Below are 25,843 nucleotides of genomic sequence, written 5' to 3' on the forward strand. Positions count from 1 at the left end.
AAGGCATTCATCTAGAGGTGTAGTGACCATTTTGACCGGAGACCTACACCCCATAAACTGTAATGTGGGTTCTCCCGGGTATGGCAATACCCTACATGTGGCTGTTATCAGCTGCCTGGACACACAGCAGGGCCCAGAGGGGAAAGACGAGGGGGGATAAGCTGTGCGGAGTGCATCAGGGTAAGTAAAATTGGGGTAAATTATAAACCAAGGGATGTATGATAAATTTTAAAACACTTTCATACAGAGCTCTGGTTATTCGGGACACGTGTCACATTGATATATTGTGTCATCCCTTATCCCCCTCTTATAGCAGACTTTGCACCTCTTTTGAATTTTTCCCTTCTTGCCAGTTTGGGGAACTTCCCCTGGAAAGTGTTGCCCTGGTACGATGCGTGTGGGCTCGCTTCCAGAAGTACTGGGTGCCCCCCCTTCTTGGTCCCTAAAGATTAGGTTCTTGATAATCACCTCTTGAAATTCCAGGAAAGTTCCCGTCTGGCCTGCACATCGACGTAGCACGTACGCATTGTACAAAGCCATCTGTATGATGTGCCCGGCCAGCTTCTTATACCACACCGCATGGCGCTGTAGGGCTTCAGGGCTTGATCTTACAAGTCCATCACTCCCATGTACCTATTGTAGTCCAGGATGCAGTCTGGTTTGGGGGTGGCCTTTCCTTCATATATCCTAAACCTGTAGGTATACCCTGATGCACTCTCACAGCTTATACATCTTCACGCCATACCTTGCCCTCTTACCCGGCAGGTACTCGCGGAATTGAACCCTCCCTTTAAAATGTACCAGGGACTCATCAATAGAAATACACTTCTCGGGGGTGTATGCTTGGGAAAACCGGGCACTGGAACGGTCTAATAGGGGTCTCCGTTTAGACAAACGGTCAAAACTGGGGTAATCTCGGGGTGGGCACGGCTCATTATCAGTATAATGTAAGAAGCGAAGTATTGCCTCATTTATTAATTTTTTTAGGTTCCAGTTCAGTTCTGAAGTTGCTTTGAGGGGCCCATATATTAGAAACCCCTATCAAATACCCCATTTTAGAAACTAGACCCCTCAAAGTATTCACAACAGCATGTAGAAAGTTTATGAACCCTTTAGGTGTTTCACAAAAATTTAGAGCAAAGTAGAGGTGAAATTTACATTTTTTTTTTGTCAGAAAATCCTCTTTATACCATTTTTTTTATAACACAAAAGGATTTATCAGTGAAACGCAACTTAATACGTATTGCCCAGATTCTGCAGTTTAGAGAAATATCCCACATGTGGCCCTTGGGCGGTAATGGACTGAAGCACCGGCCTCCGAAGCAAAGGAGCACCCAGTGGATTTTGAGGCCTCTTTTTTATTAGGCACTATGTCCGGTTTGAAGAGGTCTTGTGGTGCCAAAACATTGGGAACCCCCCAAAAGTGACCCCAATTTGGAAACTAGACCCCTTGAGGAATCCATTGTAGTTTTCTTGGGGTGCATGCGGCTTTTTGATCAGTTTTTATTCTATTTTTAGGTGGCGTGGTGACTAAAAAACAGCAATTCTACTATTGTTTTTGTATACTTTTTTTTTTACAGCGTTCACCGTGCGCTATAAATGACATATTCACTTTATTCTGCGGGGCGATACGATTACGGCGATACCAGATGTTTATAGGTTTTTTTTATGTCTTATGGCGTTTGCACAATAAAATACGTTTTGTAAACAATCATTCACTTTTTGTGTTACCTTATTCTAAGAGCCATAACGTTTTTATTTTTCAATCAATAAAGCCGTGCGAGGACTTATTTTTTGCGTAACGAACTGTAGTTTTGATCAGTACCATTTTTAGGTGCATGCGACTTTTTGATCTCTTTTTATTCCATTTTTTGGGAGGTGAAGTGACCAAAGAATTGTGATTGTGGTTCGGTTTATTATTATTTTATTTTACGGCGTTCACCGTGCGGGATAAATAATGAAATATTTTTGTAGTTCAGGCCGTTACGGACGCGGCGATACCAATTATGTATAGTTTATTTGTTTGTTTATATATTTTTATTAATAATAAAGGACTGATAAGGGAAAAGGGGGGATTTTTACTTTTATTACTTTTAAATCTTTTATTTTCTAATTTTTACACATCTTTTTTTAACTTTTTTTTCACTTTATTACTTTGTCCCACTAGGGGACATGAGGGCAGGAGGCTCTGATCGCTATTCTAATACACTGCACTACATGCGTAGTGCAGTGTATTAGAACTGTCAGCTACTCACTGACAGCAAGCATAGTGGGTCCTGACGTTGTCAGGACCCACTAGGCTTCCGTCTATGGCATAGCCGGACGCCATTGTTTGGTGTCCGGTTGCCATAGTCACCATCGCCGGCCGCTATCGCGTAGCAGGCCGGCGATGGCAGCTTAACCCCTAAAAAGCCGCAATCTCTATAGAACGCAGCTTTTAAGGGGTTAATCAGCGGGGACACAGCGATCGGTCCCCGCTGTAGGAGCTGTGACAGCTGCTGAACAAGACAGCAGCGTCACAGCTCCTGTATGTGTCGGGAGGACGGCCGAAACGGCCGTTACTCCCGAGACGTACTATTACGGCATGGAGCGCGAACGATACAGCTGCCATGACGTAATAGTACGTCAAGGAGCGGGAAGGGGTTAAAAGATAAATAAATTGCTGTTTGTTACCAGCTGTATGTTTTAGCCGTTTATTGGTGGGTTGTGCTTTATATACCCTCATATCTGTGCTCCTTGGTCTAGCCCCCGCAAGAAGCTATGTGCAAAACACGTGTTGGGGTTGATCCCCCCATAGTTCTGGTCTGTATGCCTCTTTAATTGTACCTTTCTTCTGTCTGTTTTTTTTTTATATTACTTTGCTTTGGATGGTTTCTATCCATATTCATCGTATTACTTATGTACCAGTATTTGCATGCACTATTTGCACTTTACTATAGAGGCTGTGGGACCCGACCTATGTGGGGATCCTTTTTCTATGGGTAATGTTACTGCCAATGTACTTATTTTTAATGATTTTGTCTTTCAATAAAATATTGTCCATTTTTCGATAATAATGGTTCATGTGCGATTTCTTATATGGGTGTTCATATTCGTATATCACACGGTTCATTTGAGTTGCTATATGCATGTATTAGCCCAACTATCTTAGTAGGTGTTATGCCATTTTTCCTGTTTTTTTCAGAAGGGAAGGTTTTTGTAATATGGACTTCCGGGCACGTGAAGCATCTTGGCGTACACAAGCAGATGCATTATTTTGTGGCAGTTCACTACCCATTGAAGATATGGAGCAAAAAACGGTTAGTGAGATTAAAAATGTATTAAAGAAATCTCTACATCGTAAAACGAGAATTTGGTGGAATAAACTATCTCTGGAGAATTATGTGAGTAAGCAACTTATTCCAAGAGGTTTGAGGATACAGATTTTTCCCTCATATGGGATTGAGGATGAGACTTTCAGTATGAAGTGGGAGGAGATTTGCAATTCCAGTTCGAAATCTTTGATACTTCTCATTATTGACCATAATGTGAAATCTATGGAGGTGTTGGACAAAAACATTGTGGAATGTGAAACACAGCTTGGTCGTTTGTTAACCCCTGCAGTCATGGAGACATGGAAAGTGGAATTGGATGAGTTATTTCAGACCTGGGAGAAACAAATACAAACCGTAAAGGCTAAAAAATTCCAAAGGGATATGATGGATATGCAAACAGGACGTATGTATAAATGAAAGGAGAGAACTAGGAGCAGAACTCCATCAGTATCATCGTATACATCATGTGGAGCGGAATCTACGACTTCAACTCACTCTACCCAGAGTCTTACAACACGTTATGGCAAGAGGAAATCTTATGTAACGAAGAGATCACAGTCAAAACGCAGAGGTGGTCACGCTTTTGGGAATGCAACATATGATAACAAAGACACCCAACTCAAGGTAATTCATTTATCTAATGTTACTTTAACCCGGGCTCAGACTGAGGTTCCCAGTTTTGGTCTTTCGTTTGTTCCTTCTGATGGTTTTGACTATTTTACAGCCAGAAAGGATTTGCACCATTTTGCAAGAAAATTTATTTTTAAAAGGATTTATCATCGAGAAACAACATCTGACATCTTTTCTACACGGGAGGAACAAGAAACATTGAAAGCTCAAGAGGATCTTATGGAGGAACAGACTGTGAAACCTAGGGGTAAGTTTCCCTCTATAGTTTTAACTAAATCCCAAAAATTCCCTGCATTGTCTCTTTATCCTCACATTGACCTGTTTGTTAAACTGGTCAGTGAGGAATTCAAGTGTATCCCAAGAGCAATCAGACATGATAATTGCACCCATCAGCAAAGTACTGCCATTAAAGAATGGAGCCAGATAAACGACGTTGTTATTAAACCATCTGATAAGGGGGACGTCGTCATCTGGCCAAAAGGCATGAATAAAAGAGAGGCTTTTAGACAACTTTGTGACTCAACATGCTATAAGCGACTCACGTTTAATCCATTGAGTAAATTTAAAACTGAGCTTGATACTAAAAGCAGTGTCTGAAGGGATTATAAGTAAAAAACAATATGAGGGACTAATGCCCAATGATCCAATGGTGGCATGTTTTTACATGCTACCTAAGATCCATAAGCATGCCACGCTGTCTCCTGGAAGACCTATTGTATCCGTAATCAATGGGATTTGTGAACCTATATGCAAGTTCATTGATTTTATTTTGCGTCCTCTAGTTGAGACTTTACCATCTTACTTGAGGGATACGACCGATATTCTACGTAAGATGAATGGTATCTACTTGGAACCTGATATGACTTTTGTCACCTGTGATGTGGAATCGTTATACACCTCAATACATCATAGTGACGGATTGGAAGCAGAAAGTTACTTTCTGCATACATCTGAAGATGATCCTGATCTGGGTAAGCTCATTCTCCAACTGCTTGAGTTTTCCCTAACTCATAACTTTTTTCTCTTTAGGGAGTCTCTGTAATTACAGCTCCAGGGCACAGCAATGGGGGCGTCATGTGCGCCCTAATATGCTAACTTGTTCCTGGGGCTGTGGGAACGTTAGATATTCCTTACTGAGCCCACGGCTCTTATTGAGAGGGTTCATCTATGGGGGCGTTATATTGATGATGACATTTTTATCTGGCAGGGGACATCTCAGGAACTGAAATGTTTTATGGATGGTCTAAATAACAACTTCATGAATATCCAGCTGACATATACATCCCGAAGAACAAAGATGGATTTCCTAGATGTACAATTTCATGTGACCAACGATGGACAAATAGAAACTGATGTACATAGAAAATCCACCTCTGTGAATGCCCTTTTACATGCCAATTCATCTAATCCATCCAATTTGATTAACAGTATAACTGTAGGCCAATTTTTGAGAATACGCAGAATTTGCTCTGATGACTGTAGTTTTGAAAATCAAGCCACTGAACTCAGGAGGCGGTTTGAGAACAGTGGTTTTAGTGCACGGTCAATTAGACAGGGCTATAAGAGAGCGAAAACCTCAAGACGTGATGACTTACTGATGCCCAGAAGAATTTTCAAACAACAACCTGACATTGTAAGATTTATATCCCTATACAACTCTGGGTGCCGTGAAATGAGACCTGCTATTAACAAATATTGGGATATCCTACAGACAGATGACATACTGAACCGATACATGCCAAAGGTACCGTCGATAACCTATCGAAGATAAAAAAAATTGAAAGTTCTATTGGTTCGGAATTATTACCCAGGTAAGGTCCTGGGTAAAATATTTGGGACAAAAGGCCCCAAATGGAGCTGTAAGCCTTGTGGTAAATGTGTTGCATGTCCAAATGTGGAAACTGCTGATAATTTCCTCAATTCATGTAGGAATAGAGAATTTAAAATCACACATTCCATTGGATGCAACACAATTGGTGTAATATAGTATGCAACGTGCCCGTGTGATAAAGTCTATGTCGGACTAACATCACGTGAACTAAGATGTCGTGTAAGGGAACATGTTCTAGATATTGAAGCAGCAGTAAATTAAACTGATTTATCAAAGTTGAAGACTCTACCTAGGCATTTCAAGATACATCATAACTGCAACAGTAAATACTTACAGGTAAGGGGGATTGATCGGGTATTGATTAATGGTAGGGGAGGGGATTGGAAGAGAATTCTGGCCCAGAAGGAGGCTAGATGGATTTATACACTTGATACTGCTTCCCCTAAAGGGCTAAACGAGAAAATTAGTTTTGCACCGTTTCTATAACTTTATAACATCGTATTTTGACTAGGATCTTTTTGAATACTGGAATTATCTGCTACTGATAGTAGTTTATTGCTCTACAGATCCCTTTATTTATTCTCTCACACTCATAACCACCCTATATGTCCATGTTTAATTGATAGAATCTATGTTATTAGTGCTTCATATCACCATTACCCAGGTTTTTGGAGATGGCTTTTTAAGTTGGTTTTATATGCTTTAATTTTACTAATCTTTGTGGTTTTTATTTTCTATGTCCTACAGATATATTCAAGTTTCATATGGCTCCTCCCCTTTGTGCTGCCCTATTTTTCTTCCTCTATACTTGTATGATGGTTATGGCTTATAATCCTCGATATCTGACATTTTTGTCACCATTCTTAATGGGACTATTCTCATTTTAAATACCCGTTTAGGATTGGTATATTGGATTTCAATTTTATGCTGATACTTCGGTTTGGATGACTCTCATTAAGATCACTGTATTTTGTTTTTTCTACTATTGTGATTATTTATGGGTTTTTGTCACTGTTTGTTTCACTGCGTGTTCACTTATCACTGCATGTTCACTTAATTTGAGTTTCACTCATTATTGGTAAACATACTTTGTTTTTTATTATTATTATGCACTATTTTTTGATTGTACTGTTTAGTACCATATTATGCATTATTGTAAATATATGTTTTTGCATGATTTTGTACACATTACATATGGATTGGACATGATGTAATACAGTGTCATATTATACATGTCCCCGTTCACACACTAATTGTTCAGCGTTTATTTATTTTATTTTTTGCGGATTGAATTTTAATATTTTATTCTATCAGCGCGGGGACTTTTATTTCCCTTATTGTCATCAGATCTATATTAGTGTATCCTGCATGTATAATAATGACTGTATATAATGTTATACGCTGTGTATTCAGATATCGGTGGATGAAAAACAATTCTTTCATTAGCGGTCACATGAATTCTGACATGTTCGGATATTATATTAATCGTGACCTTTGAAAAAAAGTGGGACATATAATAAGATTAAAAACACAAAAAATGGCCATACTCACAAATTGGGCAGGTATAATCCCAACAGGACGCAGCCAGGTCAAAAATGCTGCTCAAGGAAAGTGCACAGGTGTGTTTAAATAATAATAGCCACTCCCACTGGCCTTGAGGGGAGTGGCGTGTGGTGCATGGGATATGTAGTAAAAAGTAAATGAATAGTGTATAATGTGCAAGTAGTAATAATATGTGTGAAATATAGGGGGCAGTACTGAGTATAGTGAGTGGTGAATAAAGTGTAAAATATAGGGGGCAGTACTAAAAGGGTCAGGAACGTGAGTGATGCATGAAGTGTGGGTGCAGTGTGTAAAACATGGAGGGCTAATGCGTAAATCATGAGGCACAGTGACCTTTATTCAATGTCTTCCTCTTTTTTCTTGTACTTTATGCGCATTCGCGGCATCCTGGCCGCCCTCCCATTCATCCCTCCCTCCACCCTTGTGGTGGGACGGGCGTCTAATGATGGCGACCATCTTGCCGGCGTTCCAATGCACTCCTAGGCTAATATGCACATTTTGACAATGTGCTTATGATCAGTATTTCCTGGGAGACTGAGTGTGTGCCCACTCGCCTGCCCCTCCCTTTGTGAGGACGGGCCAGTGTGATTGTGGTTAGCTGCACCTGAGTTTTGTTCTGTGAACAAACTCACAGATCCACACCCTGTTGTTTCCATGCGATGATACTTGGGAGGTATCTTCCAATGGGATTATATCATGTAGGACTTTAAAGGTAAATTGCTGTTTGTTACCAGCTGCATGTTTTAGCCGTTCATTGGTGGGTTGTGCTTTATATACCCACATATCTGTGCTCCTTGGTATAGCCCCCGGAAGAAGCGGCGTGCGAAACACGTGTTGGGGTTGACCCCCCCCCCATAGTTCAGGTCTGTATGCCTCCTTAATTGTACCTTTCTTCTGTCTGTTTTTTTAATATTACTTTCCTTTGGATGGTTCCTATCCATATTCATCATATTACTTATGTACCAGTCTTTGCATGCACTATTTGCACTTTACTATAGAGGCTGTGGTACCCGACCCATGTGGGGATCCTTTTTCTATGGGTAATGTTACTGCCAATGTACTTATTTTTAATTATATTGTTTTTCAATAAAATATTGTCTATTTTTCACTAATAATGGTTTATGTGTGATTTCTTATATAGGTGTTCATATTCGTATATATCACACGGTTCATTTGAGTTGCTATATGCATGTATTAGCCCAACTATCTTAGTAGGTGTTATATATTTTGTCTTAAACAAGTAAAATGCATGCTCGATCGGGTTGAGATCTGGTGATTGACTTGGCCATTGCAGAATATTCCACTTCTTTGTCTTAAAAAACTCCTGAGTTGCTTTCGCAGTATTTTTGGGTCATTGTCCATCTGTACTGTGAAGCGACGTCCAATAAACCTTGCTGCATTTGGTTGAATCTGAGCTGAAAGTATATCCAGAACACTTCAGAATTCATCCGGCTGCTTCTGTCTTCAGTCACATCATCAATAAAGACTAGTGACCCGATGCCTTTGGCAGCCATGCATGCCCATGCCATCACACTGCCTCCACCATGTTTTGCAGAGGATGTGGTGTGCTTTGGATCATGAGCTGTTCCAAGAATTCTCCATACTTTCTTCCTCCCATCATTCTGGTACAGGTTGGTCTTAGTTTCATCTGTGCAAAGAATGCTGTTCCAGTACTGGGCTGGCTTCTTTAGATGTTGGTTGGCAAAGTCTAATCTGGCCTTTCTATTTTGAGGCTGATTAATGGTTTGCACCTTGTGGTGAACCCTCTGTATTTGCTCTTATGAAGTCTTCTCTTTATGGTAGACTTAGATACTGATACACCTACTTCCAGGAGAGTGTTCTTCACTTGGGTAGATGTTGTGAAGGGGTTTTTCTTTACCATGGAAAGGATTCTGCAATCATCCACCACTGTTGTCTTCTGTGGACGTCCAGGCCTTTTGGAGTGCACGAGACCACCAGTGCGCTCTTTATTTTCAAGAATATAGCAAACTGTTGATTTGGCCACCCCTAACATTTGTGCTATCTGTCTGATGGATTTACTCATTATATTTCAGCCTAACAATTGTCTGTTTCACTTGCATTGAGAACTCCTTTGACATGATGTTGTGGGTTCACAGCAACAGCTTCAAATGCAAATGCCACACCTAGAATCAACTACAGACCATTTACCTGCTTAATTGATTATGGATTAATGAGGGAATTGCCCATGCAGCCCATTAAATAGCTTTTGAGATAACTGTCCAATTGCCTTTGGTCCCCTGAAAAAGAGGCAGCTACATTTTAAAGAGCTGTAATTCCTAAACCCTTCCTCAAATTAGGATGTGAATACCCTCAAATTAAAGCTGAGAGTCTGCACTTTAAGCCCATATTGATTATATAACTGTATATAATGTCTATATTCTATAAGTTTTGGTTAACAGCTAAAATGCCAAAACTTGTGTCACTGTCCAAATAATTCTGGATCTAACTGTATACAATGAACTGAAAACAATTCTATCAGCCCTGCGATTTTGCTATTATAAATATATCCTATATAATTACAATTCCAGGACCAAACTCAGTACATAAATACAGCCCCAGAACAAAGCTATGTACATATATTCAATACCAGAACCAAGCTCAGTACATAAATGCAACATGAGAACCAAGCTCAGTACATATACAGGGTGGGCCATTTATATGGATACACCTAAATAAAATGGGAATGGTTGGTGATATTAACTTCCTGTTTGTGGCACATTAGTATATGGGAGGGGGGAAACTTTTCAAGCTGGGTGTTGACCATGGCAGCCATTTTGAAGTCGGGCATTTTGTATCCAACTTTAGTTTTTTCAATGGGAAGAGGGTCATGTGACACATCAAACTTATCGAGAATTTCACAAGAAAAACAATGGTGTGCTTGGTTTTAACTTTACTTTGTTCTTTCATGAGTTATTTACAAGTTTCTGACCACTTATAAAATGTGTTCAAAGTGCTGCCCATTGTGTTGGATTGTCAATGCAACCCTCTTCTCCCACTCTTCACACACTGATCGCAACACCGCAGAAGAAATGCTAGCACAGGCTTCCAGTATCCGTAGTTTCAGTTGCTGCACATCTCGTATCTTCACAGCATAGACAATTGCCTTCAGATGACCCCAAAGATAAAAGTCTAAGGGAGTCAGATCGGGAGGCATTTCTTCTGCGGTGTTGCTATGAGTGTGTGAAGGGCAGAACCAATGTAGCTAAATTTAGTGCAACCCCTGCCGTATAGGTTTATACGGAGTAAAACTACAGCTCCCAGCATGTCCCGAACAATGGTAAGGATATGCTGGGAGCTGCTGTTTCACAAAAAATATCATACCCCCCATCATCTCACTGCAGATCATACAGTGACAACAGTACTGATTAGAGGCAGAATAAACATTTACATTAAGTGACTCACCGGTGACATCAGATTCTAGCCCTCCTGAAGATAGTGCCCCACATATGGTGCCCCCTTTATATAGTGCCCCACATATAGCCCCCTGTATATAGTGCCCCACATATAGCCCACCCTGTAGATAGTGTCCCACATATAGCCTCCCCTGTAGATTGTGTCCCACATATAGTCCGCCTGTAGATAGTGCCCCACATATAGCCCCCCCTGTAGATAGTGTCCCACATATAGCCTCCCCTGCAGATAGTGCCCCACATATAGCGCCCCCTATATATAGGACCTCACATTAAGTGCCCACTGTATATAGTGCCCCATTTATAGCCTGCCGTAGATAGTGCCGCATATATAGCCCCCTGTAGATAGTGCCCCACAAATAGCCCCCCTGTAGATAGTGTCCCACATATAGCCTCCCCTGCAGATTGTGCCCCACATATAGCTCCCCTTGTAGATAATGCCACTCACACTTTTAAGTGTAAAAAACAACTTTACATATTCACCTTGATCCTGTTCCCTTGCCGTCCTGTGTCAATGCAGGCCTACTCTCTTCTGAGCAGGTCTGCTGGGGCTGAAGGACGCAAGCGGCGCGATGACATCATCGTGCCGTTAGGGCCGTTGAAAGGCACTGATTGGCAGTGCAGAATGACTTGCCCCGCCAATCAGCGCCCTTCAACAACGGAAGCGGTACGATGACATCCTCACGATGCCAGCATCGTTGAAAGGCGCTGATTGGCAGAGCAAGTCATTCTGCTCTGCCAATCAGCGTCATTGTAAGGTGCTGAATGGTTGGGCACGGCCATTCAGCGCTTATGCATGTAATTGTATCTGCCTTCTATAGACGCAGGTACATTTAGTGCACGAGGGGGTGGCGGCGGCTGGTTTCAGTAGCCCCGCCACCCCCTCAGAGAGGCAGCCGGCTGCCGTCTGAGGCGAGAAACTCATCTTGCCTTATGGATGATGCGGCCCTTCCCATGACACAAACTAAGCATGATCACTGATGAACTACTGCATTCATACTATATGAAGGGCTGTTTTTATGACTATACTTACTGTACTTACCTTGCCGCACGCAACATCCTGCAGTTGTCTAGGACCTTGTGCTATGGGCCCATATGAGGGACTTGCAATTAATAAAAATATCTATCTATCTATCTATCTATCTATCTATCTATCTATCTATCTATCTATCTATCTATCTATCTATCTATCTATCTATCTATCTATCTATCTATTCGTCCAATAAGAGACAGCACTCCAATTTGTGATAGAAAAAACGGCTTTTTATTAGCCCCTGTGCGACGTTTTGGCTCTTTACATGGAGCCTTTCTCAAGCATACAAACAGTGTAAAAGCATGTGCTATATATGGAGACCACACAACTGGTCTCATTAGGCAAGTGATTTAACATAAAACATAAATAAGTACAAAGATGCAGTCATGTTGCATCAGTAAAAGTTATAAAATACAAAGAAGTGCCATTGTGTATATATGATGGTCCTCAGATCAATCCGGGCCATCCAGTTTACAGCAGAAAAAATGCTAATTAGTGAACAACTTTAAAAAAAAGTGCAGGTGCACATCATATAACAATTTAAAAACATGAGCCTTGTGTTTACCTCGGATCCATGTGTTCGGGTTGTAGTTCCGGCGCCTGAAAAGTGGGGTGGCGACTATCTATGACAGAGTAGTCTCTTGCTACAGCGCACTTTCGTGCATGCGCAGTACCACCATGAGGCAGGCGGCGGCCATCTTAGTACAGCATACAAGGCCAGCAGCGGCCATGTTTGTATAATCTTATTGTCAAAATGAAAACTTTATTCTAGGAACCGTGCATACAGTCGATTGCGTCCATGTACAGCATAAAGGGAACTTAGAAGATACCAAAAAAAAATCAATTTAATAGAGATGACAGGGAATACACCCAGTCACCAATCATAACTGCACTGTGAGATATAGACTAGTAACTTTAAGAGTCAAGAATATGTTGCGCTGAAGATGCGCATATAAATGAGAGCAGTTGATAAAGAGACTTAAGGTAGCCATTTATAGATAAAAAACGGCAAAATAAAAGGGAAGACAGTCATCATACATATCCAGAAAGGATTATGATGATTATGATAATGTTACCCCTGGGAAAATAGCAAAAAAAGTTCTAAAAACGCATGAAAAACGCTGTACAAACGCATGGTGTGCACAATACCCATGGAAAAAAAAAAAACAAAAAAAAACGAACATATGATATTAGGTTCTACTTAAATTGTAACTCAGACCATGTCATATATGTACTAGAATGTCCATGCCACCTCCTCTATGTTGGAGAAACTTCGCTCGAATTCAAAACACGGTTAAATCAACACCGCTACATGATCCGCAAAAAACGTATGGACCTTCCTGTGTCCAAGCATTATATAGAAGCTGGACACACGGAAAAAGATATACGAGTATATTTGATAGACGATGTACCAATGTTACGTAGAGGTGGAGACCGTATTAAATCTCTCAAATATAGAGAGCTTCAATGGATTGAGAGATTGCAAACATTGAGACCTAGGGGTCTCAATGTTGACTTCATAACGCACGGTGTAGTCTAGGGATCTACTTACACTCCGTGGGGATGTATTGTTCATAGGTCTTCCTGTATATGAACCAGTGTAAAATCTACCAAATTTGTAACCTTATCTATTTCATTTCTTCCAGATCTCTGATAAACAGAAAATATCAAGTATCACTTGTGTTTTACCTTGGATCCACAATTTCGGGGTATTGGACCATCTTTATCACATTGTTATGATTTGCCTCTTGTGGTATCTTATTCAATTGCATTAAATAATACTTTATATATGAATATATCTACCAAAGGGTTTTTGGAGATAAAAAAAAATAAAAAAAAAAATAAAAAGGAAAAAGAAGAAAAGGAGGGTATTGTGCACACCATGCGTTTGTACAGCGTTTTCATGCGTTTTTAGAACTTTTGTTTTTTTTTGCTATTTTCCCAGGGGTAACATTATCATAATCATCATAATCCTTTCTGGATATGTATGATGACTGTCTTCCCTCTTATTTTGCAGTTTTTTATCTATAAATGGCTACCTTAAGTCTCTTTATCAACTGCTCACATTTATATGCGCATCTTCAGCGCAACATATTTTTGACTCTTAAAGTTACTAGTCTATATCTCACAGTGCAGTTCTGATTGGTGACTGGGTGTATTCCCTGTCATCTCCATTAAATTGCATTTTTTTTTTGGTATCTTCTAAGTTCCCTTTATGCTGTACATGGACGCAATCGACTGTATGCACGGTTCCTAGAATAAAGTTTTCATTTTGACAATAAGATTATACAAACATGGCCGCTGCTGGCCTTGTATGCTGTACTAAGATGGCCGCCGCCTGCCTCATGGTGGTACTGCGCATGCACGAAAGTGCGCTGTAGCAAGAGACTACTCTGTCATAGATAGTCGCCACCCCACTTTTCAGGTGCCGGAACTACAACCCGAACACATGGATCCGAGGTAAACACAAGGCTCATGTTTTTAAATTGTTATATGATGTGCACCTGCACTTTTTTTTAAAGTTGTTCACTAATTAGCATTTTTTCTGCTGTAAACTGGATGGCCCTGATTGATCTGAGGACCATCATATATACACAATGTCACTTCTTTGTATTTTATAACTTTTACTGATGCAACATGACTGCATCTTTGTACTTATTTATGTTTTATGTTAAATCACTTGCCTAATGAGACCAGTTGTGTGGTCTCCATATATAGCACATGCTTTTACACTGTTTGTATGCTTGAGAAAGGCTCCATGTAAAGAGCCAAAACGTCGCACAGGGGCTAATAAAAAGCCGTTTTTTCTATCAAAAATTGGAGTGCTGTCTCTTATTGGACGAATATTGAGGATTTGGGAGCAGTGATCGGGCTCCTGGGACGTGCACCCACCTGTATTCCTGACTGGTGCTGCTGGATGGTGGATATTCTATCTATCTATCTATCTATCTATCTATCTATCTATCTATCTATCTATCTATCTATCTATCTATCTATCTATCTATCTATCTATCTATCTATCTATCTATCTATCTATCTATCTATCTATCTATCTATCTATCGTGCCTTTTCCTGAGCACCACCCTAGGCACTGGACCACCAAAATATGGCCCTGACCATAGAGTTGATTTGATCCAATACCTAGTCTCTAAAATGTTGACCAAGTTTTTTTTTTAGTGTAGGAGGAAACAATAATGTCCACAGGAAACTAACGCATGTCAATGCAAAAAGAACATAAAAAGATTCAGATATTGTTGCTGGTCAGAACTCAGGACTATAAGTGCTATAAGGCAGTGGTGCTATTGCTGACCACCTTAAATTTCCCAAACACAAATGCTGTGATAGGGTGCACCAACACAGTCAAAACCGCATGAAACAGGTGAAGCGTATGGTTTTATTGTGCGTCACCTGTACAAGCTTTCACATCGGTTTTTAATGCGGTTTTGACCGTATGATAAAGAACTTCTCATGTAAATGAAGCCATAATCAAGTGATTGTCTGTTAGTAATAATAAACTCTGAGCCAAGTAAACGCTGACGGAATACGCTTTTATCAGAAATCTTGATCTCTGCACTGTTACACATCTGAAACTTTTCAGCTTTATGTATGTTTCTATAATTTGTATCCAGTGATTATAAAAGCTGCTTCGTGTAGTTCTTTCCTGTTGTCATTTCCTCACTCTCCTCCCTCAGTCATTAAAGATAATTTTCCCAATGTTATAAAATGAGCTGCAGAATCTCCACTGCTTCACTGGTGACACATCAACATTTTTATTTGCAAAGAATGATGCTATTTCTCCTCTTGTGCATTGCTTTGACTGAAACTGTGCAGACTCAACAAAGTGAATTTAAAGGTAGGTAAAGGATTACTGTTTTTTTGTGGGAAGAATGCTTTAGTATTTCAATGTATTATTCAATGGCTTAGCTCTATGCCCTCTGGCCCTAATTGGCCATTTTCAGCTTATCTGTTTACAGGCTCTATGCTTTAGGACAATATCACACATGCAATTTTCATGCAGGTTTGATATGAAGTGGACAAGAAAAGTTATATATTAGAATTTTTTTATACCTTTTCTTCCTTTTGGATTAACTTCTGGCTTTGTCTAAAAAACATACTGAGCAAAAAACTGCATTAAACCTGCATGTGTAATCGTGGCCTTCTACTTTTTATACTCTATAGTCCACATACCGTACAGTAAGGGCTTGTCCACACGTAACGGAATTGCTGCACAAAATTTATGCAGCAATTCGGTTGAAAGTAGCCGACATTCCGCTGCAGAAAAAACGCACCATTTCCTGCGTTTTTTACTGCAGAAAATGGTGCGTATTTTGCTGTGTTTTTCTCAATACAGGGAGATGGTGACATATCCTTTGAAAAACGCAGCAATTCAGTCCACTTTGCGCTACAGGAATTGACATGCTGCGGTACGAAAAATTCGCACCGCAGGTAAATTTCTGCTCGGAATTTTTACACAGCGTGTGGATGAGATATGTTAAATCTCACCCACTTTGCTGCTACTGTAATCTGCTGTGTATTTTTTGTCCGCAATTCCGGATTGAAAATACACAGCAATTCCGCTACTTGTGGACAAGCCCTTACGGAAGTGTCACAGCACTCAGCCAGGGGATTCTGCCCGTTATTCTATCAATCAATGAAAGTCTCAGCAGCTTAACACCCACTGATCATAACTTCTGAAACATCTCTTTTTAAGGCCTCATGCACACGACCGTATTTTTTCCCACCCGTAAATACTGGCGTAAATACGGGTCCGGTGTCACACGTATTCCACCCGTTTTGCACCAGTATTTATGAACCCGTGCCCGTAAATATGGGTCCGGTGTCACCCGTATTCCACCCGTATTTACGGGCACGTTTTTGGCGGCAAAATAGCACTGCACTAATCGGCAGCCCCTTCTCTCTATCAGTGCAGGATAGAGAGAAGGGACAGCCTTTTCTGTAATAAAAGTTAAAGAAATTCATACTTACCCGGCCGTTGTCTTGGTGACGCGTCCCTCTCTTCACATCCAGCCCGACATCCCTGGATGACGCGGCAGTCCATGTGACCGCTGCAGCCTGTGATTGACCTGTGATTGGCTGCAGCGGTCACATGGCCTGAAACGTCATCCAGGACGTCGGGCCGGATGTCGAGAGGGACGCGTCACCAAGGCAACGGGCGGGAGACCGGACTGGAGGAAGCAGGAAGTTGTCGGTAAGTATGAAAGTCTTTTATTTTTATTTTTTACAGGTTTATACTGATCGGTAGTCACTGTCCAGGGTGCTGAAAGAGTTACTGCCGATCAGTTAACTCTTTCAGCTCCCTGGACAGTGACTATTTACTGACGTCGCTTAGCAACGCTGCCATAATGACGGGTGCACACATGTAGCCACCCGTCATTTACGAGAGCTCCATAGACTTCTATGGACTGTCCGTGCCGTTATTACGGCCTGAAATAGGACATGTTCTATCTTTTTCAATGGCACGGGCACCTTCCCGTGAGAAAACGGGAAGGCACCCGTCGCCAATAGAAGTCTATGAGCCCGTTATTACGGGTCGTAATTACGACCCGTAATAACGGGAGTTTTTACGGTCGTGTGCATGAGGCCTTAGACGGCAGGTGTTTAGTTTTAAAATTACTTCCAAATATTGAAATATGTATTTGTCTGTAAAGCCAGTGAGGGTCTTCATACACATAGCAACCATGATGCGGTAGTGTGCTGCGTGGTAACACTGCACATGGTTTTACCATCAATTAACGTAATTTTGTGAAGTGTTCTTTGGCTGTGTGGCTTGTACAGATAAAGCACGTTGAAACCATGTCCATGCTTCACCTGTGCAAGAAGTGCGACCAAAAACTGCATTGCGAAACTGCAACACTGAGTGGTAAAACCGTGTCTGTTTTTGGGCCGCGTGGCAAACTACCACCGCATGACCGCTAGGCATAAGGGCACCCTTGTGGTAACCAGGGCCGATTCTAGCTTTTCTGCTGCCTGAGGTGAAAATGCCGCCTGAGGTGAAAATGTAAATGGCCTCCCCCAGATTTTGATTGACATCCCCCTGGCTGTTCTACAACACTTCCAGCCTCCTCAAACCGTTGCGGATGCGCCGTTGCCTAACTCTGGCGGATGCGCCGTTGCCTTGTACTGCCCTGGCATGTGCAGTGCAGCGATGAAGTCGGGCAGAGTACACCCCTCTGCACAGTGCGTGCAAAAGTAGTACAAAGGAATGGCGCATCCGAGAAAGTTGTATCAGCCAGGGGGATGTCAATCAAACATGGGAAGGTGGGTTTGGAGGCAGGACTATGTGACTCTTCAGGATAGCGGAACCGCCAAATGACCCTTTAATGAGTAATTAGCATATAGTGTGTGCCATTTTAAAAGTTTTTTTTATAGATTTTGCAGCATCTGAAAAAAACCTACATTTGGAAATATTGTCAGGTCATGTATTAACGCATGGTGGTGGTTCAAGCTGTGAAAACTGCAAGACAGGTTCCCATTAAGTATACAATGAATTGAAAACAATCCCATCTGCACTGCAATTTTGTTATTATAAATTTATCATATATAATTACAGCATCAGAACCAAGCTATGACATATATGGCTCCAGAACCAAGCTCAATACATGTATACAGCACCAGAACCAAGCTTAGTACATATATATAGCACCAGAACAAAGCCCAGTACATAAATACAACACCAGAGCCAAGCTCAGTGTCACAATCTGTGGGTATGTGGACCCACTGGGCCATACCGCTGTAGCGGTATAGCAGCTGGCCAATACAGAGTACCAAGTAAAGTCTATAGTTCAAGCAAGGGTACCTGTGGTGGTTCAGACAGTAGCGATGACTAGTCTCAGATGGGACCTTGGCAGCAGACACCAGGCGTGGTGTAACACAGCAGACAGATCAGTGGTACAACACGACTCCAACTCTTTAAGGCACAGGAACAAGGTAGCACTGGATACAGGATACAGGTAGCAGGTACGGGAACACTGGGAACTGGAAGACACTAAGGGACCATTTGCAAAGACTAACACAGGTAACACAAACAATGCTCTTTCAATGAAGGAAGGGGCAGGGCCCTTCTTATGGTTCAGAGTGATCATGGGAGCAATCAGTCAAACTAAAACATGTGTGTGCTCTGGGCCATTAAGCACGCACCCTAGTGGTCCCTGCAGGACAGGACGGCCGCATGTGCTGGTATCTCTGGGGAGGAAGACGTATGCAGGATGATAGGAGTCTGTGGTCTGCGCTACAGCCCCAGAACCAAGGTCAGTACACATATACAGCACCAGAACAAAGCTCAGTACATATATACAGCACCAGAACAAAGCTCAGTACATATATACAGCAACAGAACCAAGCTCAGTACATATATACAGCACCAGCTCAATTTAGTGCAACTCCTGCTGTATAGGTTTGTACGGTATAAAACTGCAGCTCCCAGCATGGCCTGAACTATGGTAAGGATATGCTGTTCTACAAAAAAAATAAATCATATCATAATCAAGTCATCCATCATCTCGCTGCAGATCATACAGTGACTATATTACTGATTAGAGGCAGAACAAACATTTACATTAAGTGACTAACCGGTGACGTCTCAGATTCTAGTTGTTTTTCTCTTTTCTTCTCCATTCGGTCCAGACCTCTATGATGACTTCTCCCGGCCACAACGCAGTTTTCAGCTCAGATATCTTCAGCTTCTCATTTTTAAAACATTTCTGCATCTATAAACGAAGATAAAATTCTCAACGTCCCTAAATATAAGAGCGCCATACACTGTACCTCTAATTATAATAGCACCATACACTGTGACTCTGATTATAATAGTATCATACATTGTGTCCCACACACAAACACACACACACACACACACACACACACACACACACACACACCGTACCCCTGTAAATAGTGCCCCCATAGCCCCCTGTAGATAGTGACGTCAATTACGTCATCTTGCTGCTAGCGTCGTTGAAAGCCGCTGATGGGCAGGGCAGAATGACTTGCGCCGTCAATCAGCCCCATTCAACAACGGAAGCGGCGCGATGATCTCATCACGCCACTTGCGTCATTGAAAGGCGGGGCAAGTTATTCTGCCCTGCCAATCAGCGTCATTGTAAGGTGCGGAATGATCAGGCACGGAACGTGTACCGGCCATTCAGTGCTAATGCATGTAATTGTATCTGCGTGCTATAGATGCAGGTACAATAAGTGCAAGAGGGGGTGGCGGCGGCTAGTTTTAGTAGTGCCGCCGCCCCCTCAGAGAGGCAGCAGGCTGCCGTCTGAGGCGAGAAGCTTATCTTGCCTCATGGACGGTGTGGCCCTGGTGGTAACTGCATCACTTCAACAACATTATCCTGTAATGGAAAAAACGAAAACAATATTCCTTAACCATCTTGTTACACTCCAGGACTCCAAGAAGTCAAGAAAATGAGAAGTTGTTTGGTTGGGTTCTTTGACTGGAGAGCTTGTGGCCACTAGAATTTTGCCTGCATAAGAAAATATGGGCTTGTAAGTTAGTGAAAGAAAATCACTAGTGACAACCAGCTTCAGTGTGAGGAACCTGCCAAACAACCCCACTCTATGACCTCTTTATGCCCTGAAAGGCCATTAAGACAGGAGTTGTCCTTGTGAATCAACCCCTTTATTTGTAGTCATACCTCAAGTTTCATGAGTTGAGTGAGGCTTTAATTTACTATTTTCTTTTACATTTTTATTAATTCATCCAATGTAAAATGGTGCATCTGCTCACTTTTACATAAAAGTTTTTTTATTTTTTATAGTGATACTAATAAAGGAATTCTATATATTTTCTAATAGGTAAAGTTTAACTTAGATTGCACAAAACATACAGATCATCCCTGGATGCTGTGGTCCTCAAGATATGCTTTAGGGTGTAGATTTTAATGCAGTTTCTACTAGATTTCAGGGGTCTGTTAGATGAGACTAAATCTTAGGACCCCTTTAATTTTACAGCATATAGTTTTTGCCTGTAACCCCTTCCCACTTTGGCCACTTTTGACCTTCCTGACAGAGCCTAATTTTTAAAATCTGACATGTTTCACTTTATGTGGTAATAACTTCGGAATGCTTTTACCTATCTAAGCAATTCTGAGACTGTTTTTTCGTTACACATTGGACTTTATGTTACTGGCAAAATATGCTCGATACATTCAGTATTTAATGGCATGTGAAAAATATCAAAATGTAGCGAAAATTTTTAAAAATTAGCATTTTTCTTAATTTGAATGTATCTGCTCGAAAGACAGGCAGTTACACTACACAAAATTGTTGCTAATTAACATCCCCCACATGTCTACTTTAGATTGGCATTGGTTTTGGAACATCCTTTTCTTTTTCTAGGACGTTACAAGGCTTAGAACTTTAGCAGCAATTTCTCACATTTTGAAGAAAATGTCAAAAGGCTATTTTTTCAGGGACTGGTTCAGATGTGAAGTGGCTTTTAGGGCCTTATATATTAGAAACCCCCAATAAGTCGCCCCATTCTCAAAACTGCACCCCTCAAAGTATTCAAAACAGCATTTAGAAAGTTTCTTAACCCTTTAGATATTTCAAAGGATTTAAAGCAAAGTAGAGCTGAAATTTACAAATTTAATTTTGTTTTGCAGAAATTCATTTTTAATCAATATTTTTTGTAACACAGAAAGTTTTACCAGAGAAGCGCAACTCAATATTTATTGCCCATATTCTGCAGTGTTTAGAAATATCCCACATGTGGTCCTAGTATGCTTATGGACTGGAGCACCTAGTGGATTTTGTGGCCTTCTTTTTATTAGAATATATTTTAGACACCATGTCAGGTTTGAAGGGCTCCTCCTGTGCCAAAACAGTGGAAATCCCCCAAAAGTGACCCGTATTTGTAAAACTACACCCCTAAAGGAAATTATCTAGGGGTATAGTAAGCATTTTGACCCCACAGGTATATTGCAGAAATATTGGAAGTCGGCAGTGAAAATGAAAATCTAAATTTTTTCAAAGAAAATATAGGTTTAGCTAATATTTTCTCATTTCCACAAGGACTAAAGGAAAAAAAGCACCGCAAAATTTGTAAAGCAATTTCTCTCGAGTAAAACAATATCCCACATGTGGTCATAAACGCCTGTTTGGACACATGGCAGGGCTTAGAAGGGAAAGAGCGCCATTTGGCTTTTGGAGCTCAAATTTAGCAGGAATAATTTGCAAAGGCCATGTCGCATTTGCAAAGCCCCCGAAGTGACAAAACAATAGAACCCCCCCACAAGTGATCAGATTTTGGAAACAACACCCCTTGAGGAAATTATCTAGGGGTATAGTGAGCATTTTGGCCCCACAGGTATATTGCAGAAATATTGGAATTAGGCCGTGAAAATGAAAATCTACATTCTTTCAAAGAAAATTTAGGTTTAGCTAATTTGTTCTCATTTCCACAAGGACAAAAGGAGAAAAAGCACCACAATAATTGTAAAGCAATTTCTCCCGAGTAAAACAATACCCCACATGTGGTCATAAACAGCTATTTTGACATTTGGAGCTCAAATTTATCAGGAATGGTTTGCGGAGGCCATTTCGCATTTGCAAATCCCCTGAAGGACCAAAAGAGAGAAAACACCAAAAAGTGATTCCATTTAGGAAATTACACCCCTTGAGGAATACATATAGGGGTGTAGTGAGCATTTTGACCCCACAGGTGTTTCATAGATTTTATTAGAATTTTGCAGTAAAAATAAAAACAATCCTTTTTCTTCAATAAGACGTTGCTTTAGCTCAAAATTTTTTATTTTCTCGACAAATAAAGCAAAAAAAGAACCCAAACATTTGTAAAGCAACTTTTCTGGAGTACGGAAATACCCCATATGTGGTCATAAACTACTGTTTGGGCACACGGCAAGGATCAGAACAGAAGAAGCGCCATTTGGCTTTTGGAGTACAGATTTTGCTGCATTGATTTCTTGGCACCATGTTGCTTTTGCAAAGACCCTAAGGTACCAGTACAGTGGAAACTCCCCAAAATTGACTCCATTCACGAAACCACACCCCTTGAAGAATTTATCTAGGGGAGTAGTGAGCATTTTGACACCACAGGTGTTTCATAGATTTTATTAGAATTGGGCAGTGAAAATGAAAAAATATCCTTTTTCTTTAGTAAGACGTAGTTTTAGCTCAAAATTTTTAATTTTCTCAACAAATAAAGGAAAAAAAAGAACTGCAACATTTGTAAAGCAATTTCTCCCGAGTACGGCATTACCCCATATGTGGTCATAAATTGACGTTTGGGCACACAGCAGGGCTCAGATGGGAAGGAGCGGCATTTGGCTTTTGGAGTGCAGATTTTGCTGGATTGGTTTCTGGTCGCTATGTCGCATTTGCAAAGCCCCTGTGGGACCAAAACACCTAGGGGTGTAGTGAGCATGTTAACACCACAGGTGTTTTGCAGAAATTAGTGTGCACTCGATGTTGCAGAGTGAAAATGGGATTTTTTCCATAGATATGCCAATATGTGGCGAACAGCTTGTGCCACCATAACAAGAAATCTCTTTAACTGGTTCCCGACCGCTGGCTGTGGTTTTACGGCCAGCGGTCAGGGTCCTTAAAACCCGAGCCATAGACTTTCTACGGCTCGGGTTTTAACTTGCTGCCCGCGCGATCGGGCAGCTGAATGTCGGGTCTCCGGCTGTCAGTGACTGCCGGGGACCCCGAGGAGAGGATAGAAGCAGCTTTCGCTGCTTCTGTCTTCTCCGATGTCTTTTTACACAGCGCTCAATCAACGCTGTGTATAGGAATAGAGGCAGCGGCCGCGGCGCTGTCTCTATTCCTCCAGGTGATCATGTGACAGGTCACATGATCGCCGGGATGCCTTTAGTGGCAGACTGCTGCTGGGTCTTACTAGACCCAGCACAGCCCTATTAGTGACAATCGTCACTATGAGAGGGCTGATTTCCCCTGTAACTGGGGCTGCTGCGCAGCTCCAGTTACAGTGGAAAAGATGGTGTAAAAGAAAGAAAAAATATATATAAAGTTCCCCAAAGCTCTTTTCTGACCTTTGAGGGACAGACCATAGTAATAAAAAAATAATAAAAGTAAAGTGCAAAAAAAAATTACATAATAAATACACATAAAATACCCACCCCAAAAAAATACCGTTCCCCCCGCCAATCATTGTTGTAACGCTAACGCTGACCCAATTACCCTAATATAGACATGTACTATAAAATTTACGGTAGACAATGACGATCACAAATAAAAGGTCTATTTTAGGGTAAAACTATGTTATTACCAAAAAAATAGCTGAAACGTAAAAAAAGCTTATTTTTTTACTATTATTTCCAAACTTTATGAATAAAAATTCTAAAATAGCAAAAAAGGATGTGTATAAAAATGATAAAAAAAGAAACCTGCATTGTCTACGGAAAAAACGTCGCAAAAATCACGTCGTTAGCCCAACAAATAAAAACGTTATAGCCATTTAACTAACACGTGCTAAAAATGGCTAAACAGTGTCTGGTCCTGAAGGCTCAAAATAGCCTGGTCCTGAACTGGTTAATTATTATGCTGTGTTTCCCAGTTTTATAAACACCCTACATGTAGCCCTAATATTTTGCCTGGACATTTGACAGGGCTCAGGAGTGAAAGAGTACCATGTAAAATTGAGGCCTAATTTGGTGATTTACAAAGTATTGGTTCACAATTGCAGAGGCTCTGATGTGAAATAATAAAAAGAAACCCCTGAGAAGTGACCCTATTTTGGAAACTACACCCCCTTCAAGGCATTTATTAAGGGGTGTATGGAGCATTTTCACCCCATCTTTCTTTTCTATAAATGATTGCGCTGCGGATGGTGCAAAGTAAAAATTTCAATTTTTAGCCAGATATGCCATTTCAGTGGCAAATATGTCATGCCCAGATTATGCCACTGGAGACACACACCCCAAAAATATATGTGGAAGTAAACTGCTGTTTGGGATTTGTAGGGGTACATATAAGCTGGGCAAAGTACATCAGGGGCATAGTCAGGTGGTATAATTATGGGGTAAAATAATCCCTAGATGTGTGTTACGCTGTGAAGCAATCATTTCTGCACAGGCCAGTGTCGCACTAATAAATGGTCCTTACTCATTCCCCTTTTGGTCCACACTCCGCACCTTTGCAGTTTGGGGAATTTTACTGGGAAAGCGTTGTTCTGGTATAATACGGGCACCCTTGCTTCCAGCAGATATGTTTGGGCCCTACCGTTCCTGGTTCCCTAATTTTAGGGCCTTGATAAATCGCCTTTTGAAACAGAAGAAATGTTCCCCTCGGACCGGCACAACTGTATATTTTTTATTTCCTGACTTATTGGAGCCTTAATTCATTTTATTTTTTTCATAGACATAGTGGCATGAGGGCTGTTTTTTGCAGGACGAGCTGTAGTTATTATTGGTACCATTTTGCACCTGCGACTTTTTAATCACTTTTTATCTAATTTTTTGAGCGGGAAGGTGACCAAAAAACAGCAATTCTGGCATAGTTATTTAGTTTTTTTTATACAGCGTTCACCATGCGTTATAAATTACATGTTAACTTTACTCTGCGGGTCAGTACGATTCCGGCGATACCTAATTTATAGCACTTTTTTATGTTTTACACCTTTTTGCTCAATAAAATTACTATTGTAAAAAGAATGTATTTTTTCTGTCGCCATGTTGTGAGAACGATAACTTTTATATTTTTTCGTGGACGGAGCTGTATGAGGGCTTGTTTTTTATGAGACGAGCTATGGTTTTTATAGGTACCATTTTTGGATACATGCCACTTTTTGATCACTTTTATTTACATTTTTGTAGGGCAAAGTGACCAAAAAACAGAAATTCTGGCATTGTTTCTTACTGGTTTTTTTTTACGCCGTTCACCGCGTGGAATAAATAATATAATATTTTTATAGTTCAGTCCGTTACGGTCACGCCGATACCAAATATGTATGTTTTATTTCTTTTTTTCAATAATAAAGGACTTGATAAGGGAAAAAGGGCGATAGTGTTTTTCTATTACTTGAAAGTTTTAT

The 25,843-nt window shown here is 40.8% G+C and overlaps 1 protein-coding gene across 1 annotated transcript in view; it reads left to right on the forward strand.

Annotated features, from left to right (window-relative positions):
* The first annotated feature begins 3,778 nt into the window (after positions 1–3,778).
* LOC142741772 (uncharacterized) overlaps positions 3,779–25,843 on the forward strand; it is a 53,986-nt gene continuing 31,921 nt past the window's right edge. The window contains exons 1-3 of the mRNA XM_075851106.1: positions 3,779–3,854; positions 4,039–4,500; positions 4,727–4,915. Of these exons, the coding sequence (XP_075707221.1) occupies positions 3,779–3,854; positions 4,039–4,500; positions 4,727–4,915 (727 nt within the window). The remainder of the gene's footprint in view (positions 3,855–4,038; positions 4,501–4,726; positions 4,916–25,843) is intronic.

This window comes from Rhinoderma darwinii, chromosome 2, assembly GCF_050947455.1.
Source record: "Rhinoderma darwinii isolate aRhiDar2 chromosome 2, aRhiDar2.hap1, whole genome shotgun sequence".
In the NCBI taxonomy this organism is placed as follows: Eukaryota; Metazoa; Chordata; class Amphibia; order Anura; family Rhinodermatidae; genus Rhinoderma; species Rhinoderma darwinii.